The sequence below is a fragment of the Cynara cardunculus genome, assembly GCF_001531365.2.
Source record: "Cynara cardunculus var. scolymus isolate 2C chromosome LG 6, CcrdV1, whole genome shotgun sequence".
Lineage (NCBI taxonomy): Eukaryota > Viridiplantae > Streptophyta > Magnoliopsida > Asterales > Asteraceae > Cynara > Cynara cardunculus.
Window position 1 is genome coordinate 8,488,219 of NC_037533.1, and position 8,993 is coordinate 8,497,211.

At 32.4% G+C, this 8,993-nt stretch overlaps 1 protein-coding gene across 1 annotated transcript; it reads right to left on the reverse strand.

Moving 5' to 3' along the window:
- Positions 1–4,070: 4,070 nt before the first annotated feature.
- Positions 4,071–6,706, reverse strand: LOC112514514 (U-box domain-containing protein 4-like). Its single transcript, XM_025121026.1, has 2 exons — positions 5,565–6,706; positions 4,071–4,355 (listed from the first exon to the last, which is right to left on the reverse strand). Exons 1-2 carry the CDS (start codon positions 6,546–6,548, stop codon positions 4,281–4,283), a joined length of 1,059 nt encoding a protein of 352 aa, XP_024976794.1. The 5' UTR covers positions 6,549–6,706; the 3' UTR covers positions 4,071–4,280.
- Positions 6,707–8,993: the final 2,287 nt, after the last annotated feature.

Consider the following 8,993-nt stretch of genomic DNA (forward strand, 5'->3'; position numbering starts at 1 on the left):
AGGTCAAAATATAGAGTCAAATCTTAAAGTACACAATAGGAAATTCCAGGTGTTACAATAAATGAGCTCGAGCTCGAGTAGCTCGTTAAAAGTTCAATTCTTTTACACCCCTAGCTATACCTAAGGAATTTTCATTTCACCATATATAAAATTCTAATTCTTTACCAAAACTCAAAAAATGAACCAAATGAATTAATGGAATTTATCATTCCAATTTCTTCAAATTTCTTCGAATTCCAACGAAATAGATGTCACCTTAGTTCCAAAACAAGAAGTTAAGAACACAGGCAAATTGGTTTTATTTGGGTGCAGTTTTCCATTTGTTTTTGTTATATCAATTACATTGGCAACATATGCCTACATGTTTATCTTTTGCATCTACTCACTGTTAATCAAATATTTATTTTTCGCAGCCTTGGTGTTTTCTCATACATAGATGTACCAATACTAACCTAAAACCACCTAACCTAAAGTGTACCTAAAATACTTAAATGTGCATAAGATGTTCCAAAAGTATCTTATATGACATAAACTTAACTAAATGGTCTAAACCTAAGGTACATGTACCTAAAACGACCAGATGTACTTAAAACGATCTAAACTTACCTAAAACAAACAAAACCTCTCTAAAGCATTTTAAAAGTACCTAAAATAGTTTAAAGCACTCGCGTAAAGTAAATGTATATAACATGGCCTAAATGTATTAATACTACATAACATACATAGAACAACTTAAATGTGTAATTGCCAAAGCATACATAGAACAACCTAAATATATATAATGTTTTAAATGTACTTGTGTACATGTACGTATGTATGTACGTATGTATGTACGTATGTATGTACGTACGTATGTACGTATGTATGTACGTACGTATGTATGTACGTACGTATGTATGTATGTACGTATGTATGTATGTATGTATGTACGTACGTATGTACGTACGTACGTATGTACGTATGTACGTATGTATGTATGTACGTATGTATGTATGTATGTATGTACGTACGTATGTACGTACGTATGTATGTATGTATGTACGTATGTATGTATGTACGTACGTACGTACGTACGTACGTATGTATGTATGTATGTATGTGTGTGTGTATGTATGTGTGTATGTATGTATGTATGTATGTATGTATGTATGTATGTATGTATGTATGTATGTATGTATGTATGTATGTATGTATGTATGTATGCAATGCTATCTAAGAATGCCTAAAATGTAGGTAAAGTGACCTAAATGCACCCAAACCAACATAAATGTACCTAAAATGTGATATGCACCTAAAACTAGTTGCATTGAATGTCAGGCACTTCTTTATTTCAACATATATGATGATATTTGTAGAAGTTTTTCTTAGTCATATCGGTATGATTTCATCAAGACAAGATGTTGGGGTAATGGTTTTTGTCATGATCATGGTCACAATGGCAACTTAGAGATTTCTTATGTTTTTGTCCTTATGAGTGCTTATAAGTTATTTGCTATAATATGTCGGTACAAATACCAATTTCACTTGGAAATAACCCATAAACCTGTGATTTGGTTGTGTGAAACCCTTCATATAACGAAGTTTTCAATTCTCATTATGATGGCAAGTTGTCGAGGTAATGGTTTTGGTCATGATCATGGTCCTTGAATATAATTAAATGTCGATTTAACTAGAGAATTTGGCCATTAACCTCAGGAACATCGCATATTATATGTTACTAATCAATTACAAGTACTTTGTATTGAAAACATCACTTCTTAATATGTTTGTTTTTGTATGGATGTTTAATTCATGTGTCCCTTTCATGTATGCATGCAAGGTAGGCACATGAACAAGAGGTCTTTTCATGTTTACTTGCACAATGGTTCGAGGGAGTGTTCACTATTATTCTTATTTTTGATAAACGAAAAGATTAATTTTACAGTTCCTACATCTTTGCATTCCATTCTCTGATATCTTATCTTGTTTGAGTCACTCTTTCATACATATACCTGAGTAGTCAGTCAGGTCGAGGTCCTACTATGTACCCACTACTTGGAGTATTCTACTTTTTAAAAGATGTGTTTGTTAAGTTCCGTTCTTTTTAGGTGGGTCCAACCACAAGTCTCAGATTAAGGTTGAATTAATACATGTATATATATATATATATATATATATATTTAAAAAAACCCAAGAACATATTAATTCAAAACATATTATATAGTGCAATTTGGACAGCCTAACCCCAAAATATATAGTATATATATATAAATAAATAATTATAAAAGTATAAATCGTAAATATTAAAAATATTTTTTCACARTATATATAATATATAATAATATAATTAAGTCAAACACTATTCAATATTGGACTCATTTCGAAGGTATTAACGAGACGATTATAATAGTGTAACTTGTTAAAATAAAAATGCATTTTTTAAACATGTATTAATTGATATACGATTATGTATGTTAATTTGATAAAGATTTAAAATGAAACATTTAAAAGTAAAGAACGTAAAGTAAATTAATTAATTAATTATAGGGTTATAAAGTGTAAATTTAAAATTATAATTTAAAAAAAAAATCGGTTGTGAGAGGGTGAATGTATGTGAGGGGGTGAGTGTATGTGAGGAGAGAAGGGTGTGAAAAAGTAAAAAAATGAGTATAAAGGATATTTTGGTCATTTAGTATTTTAAGACTTTAAGACTTTTGCTAAATTTGCTTAATAAGATAGTATAGATATATATATCGATCACATAAATGATTAATATAAGAGATTAAGACGATTAAAAGAACAATTTGACAAACACCATAGTAATGTTTAATCACTATTAATGGTTTATGTCACACAAATTAATTAAAATATCGAAAAGAAACAACATTTTGTTATGTGATAGTTAACATTCACCAACTAATTTATTAGACATGTGCAAATATATTATAATTAGCAACTTTTATTTATTATAAAAAGGATGAGACCAAACAAACCCAATGAAAAACCATCATATTTTGAATGGGTAAGTTATTGAACTATTTTTTGAATAAATAAATCTTTGAATTTTTTGAAATCGAACAAATAAATTCTTAAACTTACTAAAACTGCGGTAAACACTACGAACTTTCATATTTTGAGCAATTAAATCTCTGAACATTTTATTAAACGAATAAATTCTTAAATTGTTTAAAAAAAACAAGTTGCATATTTTTAAGATAACGACGTGTTTAAGCCTCTTACAAGAAGGTAGTTGATCCCTTGAACCTAATGATTTTGGTGTTATGTGAATGAATGCTGTAAATTTAACGACTTTGATTTATATGGTTGAAGATGAATGGGGTAAACTTAATGACTCATAATTCACAACCATTCATTGATTGATAGGAAATGGACATGATGATGAGATTTGACATCAACAATATCTGAATCAAATATCAACAAGAAGACCCACCTTTGGATTTTTGGTCACAAAAAAGGATCTTTAAAAGGATACATGTGCAAGACGTGGTTGGTTGTCCAAATGCAGATTCTTTTCCACAACTTCTTTCCATGTTAGGAATTATTTCTCTCTCACACACACACTTTTATATATACAAATACATATATAATCGATCACTAATCAAATAAAAGACCATAAAAATATCAAATTATATGTGATTTTACAACAAAACTCACGTGTTAAATCAAATGTAATTACGTGTGACCTTGGCCACGACCTAGGTAGCGAGCCAAGTCGCTTGGGCAACCATGCATTGACCTTCTTTTGTAATCGCATGTGAATTCAGTACACTTTCATGTTCTCTTATTTTGAAATTGTTTTTGTTTTATCATCCTTATATATAGGCGAATAATCGTGTGAGAAATAGAGTGAAATATGAGAAGCGTAAGTAGGAATCTAGAACACATGAATCACGCTTGAAACATGGATTGATCCGGTGCATCTCACTTAACATGGATGAAGATTACTTATTATGCTTCTCGTCTTAACTCTACTCCTCATCGGAACCCGTATCTCTCTCTATATATATTTTGATTTTATAGTGTTATACATTAAAATTTAAAACAAAAATTAAAGAGAAAACAACCACCCATCACAGAATGCTTTCAATTGAAAATAATAAAACCAAAAAGAGGAAAAAGGAAAACAGGTATTTCTTTCACCAATTTACAAACGCAGTGGCGGATACCATCAAATATTTACAAATTCCAAAAAAGAAACTCTTCCCTTTTTTTTAAAAATATATATTTCTGAAAAGCATTTCTGTTTTAATGTTTTTGGCTGTTTGGTGACGTGGAACATCTTACTCTGATGAATCCGATGTGGCAGCTGCGTTGCCGGATCTTGGTCGCCGGAGAAGCTCAATCAATGCCTCCGCCTATCCACCATCCAAATAATTCAAATTCAGACCCCACCATTTGATATTTAAATTTACGTATTTTAATTGTTAATTAATAATCATATAAAATATCATGAAAAAGAGATAGAAACTAAGTTTTTGTATGTCACCAAAGATAAAAAAAAGAAACCTCTTATCGTTAATCGATATATAATAAACAATAAACTAAAGCGGCTTTTTCGTGTTCATAGATGTGCATCATTCGATGAGGTTATTAATGTTTTTTTTAATTAGAAAATTGGTCATGTTCACTGTATATGTCATATCTTTTTCTAAACCATTAAAGAATTCAACTGAAACCAATATATATATATATATATATATATATATATATATATATAAGTTAAACTTCATCTATTAAGACCAAGACCAACCATCAAATAGAAACCAGTCCTGACCCATGTCATGTTTTACTTTGATTTTTGAAGCGTTCAATTTACAGGACACATTCAAGAAAAGTCTATTATATTGTACGCGGTTAGAATTGGTCATTAGGAACTGTTTAAAGCATAATGGTTTGATCAATAAAGTGGAAGTCAAACGAGAAACACTTCTCGAGTCAATGGTGTTAAACTATCGCTTTCGAAAGTGATGTGCAATTAATCTTTGCGAAAATGCCAAAAAAAAAAATGGTACTCAGCTTTGGTTTCTTTTATATTAATACAAGTCTTTCATATCTCATAAGTTGGTTTGATTTGATTCTCTTTCCATAACTACATGTATTCTATTAATCAGTTTGCACTTATGTACTCCGACTAATCTCATTGGATTCTGATATTATTTAAAAGTTAAACAAAATCTTTAATAGCCTTGAGAATGCTCAAACATGTGACCAAGAAAAACAACCAAAAATCTAGCAAGTTAAGCTACCAGTGAAGATTCGATTTAGTTTCATTTTTATGTATAACATTTAGGAACTGTTTGGTTGGTTTTCCATTAAATTTTGTATGAAAAAAGCTATCTTTATAAGTTAAGAAAGTTTTTATTTAAAAAGGTTTTATCCTAAATGAAAAAAATAGTATTCTTTAATTGGGATGAATAGATTGGAAAAAATTTAAGCTTAAATAAACCACTTTTTAAATAAATCACTTTTTATATTATTAGCAGAAAAAACCAAACAATAATATACGACTAACAAATAGGATCTGAGTAAGATTAATAAATTATTGATGGTAGTTGTAAAATTACCTTTTGTTTAGCGCGCTTTGTACCGGATTGAGACAACGCAACGAGGGGAGGAATGGCTCCTTCGCGGGCCACCATAGTACGGTAGACCACACTATCATCACACAACTGCAACAGGATCACCACCGCGATCTCCTTCTGCCTCTGTGATCCGACCTCAATTATCTCCACCAACACCGGAATTCCACCTTCCTCCACCAGCGCAGCCCTGGCCTCCGGCAACGATGCCAAAACGCTCATCACAAATGCTGATTTATCAACCATGTTTGACTCGAAATCCGCCATTAATTCAACCAACGGCTTCATGATTCCTGCCTGAACCGCTCGAATCTTGTTCTCTTTCACCGAACACAAAGAATACAACGCCGTTGATGCGTCTTTCTTACCTCGAAAGTTTCCGGTTTCCAAAAGGTCTACCAGTAAAGGAATCGCTCCTGACCGTCCGATTGCCGTTTTGTTTTCTTCTAATTGAGATAAACGGAGGAGAGCGCACGCCGCGTTTTCCTTTCCCGTCGGTGTTCCGACCTTCAACGCTCTAACCAACGGCCTGATTGCTCCAGAAGAAGCTAGAAGCTCTTTGTTTTCATCACACAGTGACAGATTCAAAATCGCCGTAACACCGTGCTCTTGGAGTTGTGGATCAGACGACGAGATTAACGAAATCAACGGCCTGATTGCGCCGGCCCTAGCTATCTTAACTCGATTTTCCGGCCTGTTCTTCGCAAGCAACCGGAGTTCCATCGCCGCTTGTTTCTGATCTTCAATCGAATCCGATTCAAGATCGGTCACCAGCTGTTGAATTAGATCATCGGACATCTCTGTGGCACATGCGAGGACCAGACGCTTGCTCTGAGCCGATGTAGTCGGAAATTCACCGGAACGGTCACTGTTACAATCGCTGAAAGCTGCAGAATCGTCGTTTGTGAGGCTGATATTACTGAAATTCCGGCCCATATAGTTGTAGTTGGCCTGAATTTGGGTATCCATAATAAAATTCCGGTGGGGAAGTAGAAGAAACCGACAAAGGGGTAGGGATTGGGTGTAGGGTGGTATAGGTGTATGTGTAGGTGTAGGTTGATATAGAAGATGAAGAAGGACACGTGGACGACCATATCGAATCGGACACAGTGAGCACGTGGGAAAGGGGGTGGCGTGCGTAGAAGGTCCGTTATTTGGTGGGCTTTTCCCCCTACTTTAACTGCCCTGCCCTGCCCTGCCTGCTCTCTTTATTTTTCCTTTTTTTGATGCATTGTTAGTTGGTAAAGTCATTTTGGTCCAAGAACCCTAACTGAAACTTGTCCCTCTTTTTTTCCTCTTCAGCTTTTTTTAATTCTATAAAAATATAAACTTATTATTAAAAAAAGGGCAAATTGCATGAAAAAGCAACGTACTTTAACTTAATTTCTATTTTGGGTAATGTACTTTCAAAACTTCCATTTTGGTACCTAAGATGTAAAGTTTTAAACATTTAAGTACCCGGGTAACTGATTGAAGTATTAACCGGTTATCATACTGATGTGGTGAGTGATGTGGTATCCAACTCGGTATTATTTGTTGACCTAGTCAGTGACGTGGATTTTTTTTAATCTAAAATTAATCTTTTTTTATTGTAAAATTAGTCTTCACTTGGTTACCCGGGTACTTAAATGTTTAAAACTTTACATCTTAGGTACCAAAATGAAAGTTTTGAAAGTATATTACCCAAAATAGGAATCAAGTTAAAGTACGTTACTTTTTCATGCAATTTGCCCTTAAAAAAACTATAAATTTATAAAAGTCATCATCATTTTATTTATTGGAACTTATGAGACTGATACAATGTAAATGATATTCTTTTCTTTTGCAGAATAATTTTCTTTTGGTATAGATTTCATCGGTTAAAAGACTAAGATATATCATAAGATGACAATCAAACTCAATAGTAAAAGCTACCTACTAATTTCTATAAACTCGTAACTTCAAAATAGTGATTAGAATTACATTTCTAAACTTGATTAAGGTTTTTGGAAAAAAACACATGGGCAATATGTAGATCCAGGAGTGAAAGTTTTTTACAACCGCATTTTCACTCTATCTTGTTGATTCTTTCATTCAACAATGGGGAAAAAGTGGAGTGAAATGAAACTTAAGTTAAAAAAACGATCATAACTTAGGTTTTGTCAAGAGTTACGGGCCCATAAGAAATGCATCGAAGGAAATGGACTAATACTACTAGAATAATGAGTATTTCCGGCGGACGAAATCCGCCGGCGGGTTTCCAGCGGATTACTGTGGGACAACAAAAAAGTCAACTTATATTGGCTTCCGCCGGGAGTCCGCCAGTAAAATTATTCTGATAATATTTCCAGCGGAGTTCGTAATTAATTATTTTAGGCTTGTATTTAAATCTAATTACAATAATTTACCGGCGGATATTTAATTATTTTTTAAAAATTAAGATCCGCCGGAAAGTAAAGTAATATTTATTTTAAAAAATTTCGGCGGACGCTGGAGTCCGTCGGTAATAGCTATCCAAGTTTTTTTTTAATTAATGATTTCCGACGGATTTTCATTTTTTCCCAATTTTCAAACTTTTCTTTTCTTAATGGATCGTATTGGGCTTTAAAGAATCGTATTGGGCTTTAATTATGATAACCGAATTCTGGTTATCACCCGAGGTAATTAATATATAACTATGTGAAATATGGTTACGTGAATGCATGATAAATTGTTACATTTGATCATGCAGGTATGCGATTTATATGCATAATGTGAATGCATGTATGAGATTTTATGCATGTGAATAGGCATGATTTAAATATGCATCATGAGTTAATATATGTGAAGATGTAATTAATGCATGCATAATGTGATGAATATGTATGCATATATATATATATATATATATATGATTGGATGCGTGCATGTTTAGATGCATGGTTGGGGGCGGTTTAGCCGCCATGCCCTTTTTAGAAAAAATATAAACAGGAAGTTATGTTTTCAAATTAAGTTTCTTGCCACATTTTGAACTTAAGAGTGATTTGAGAGAAACATTGTCCGGATTGCTTATTTTGAAGAAGGATTCATCTGATTTCTAAAGAAATTCTTAAGGTGAGTGGTTAATTAAATTGTTTGAACCTTTTGAATTGTATATGGAATTATGTTTTAAAAAGCTTTATACCTGCGCTAAGTTTTTACTCGGTCAAGTGTTGAGCGATTTATAGTTAAACCGGGCAAAGGGTGAGCGGGTTTTAGCTTAAATCGATCAAGGCATGAGCGGTTTAAGGCTAAATGAGATATTAAACTTAAATTAAATTATAATAAAAAAATAAATTAAAGAAATTACATAAAAAATGAAAACTTTTAAATAGTTGATTTGACATTAACATTGATATATATATTTTTAAAATTTTTATGATATCTTCAAATTTATATTTTATTCAAAAATAAAAT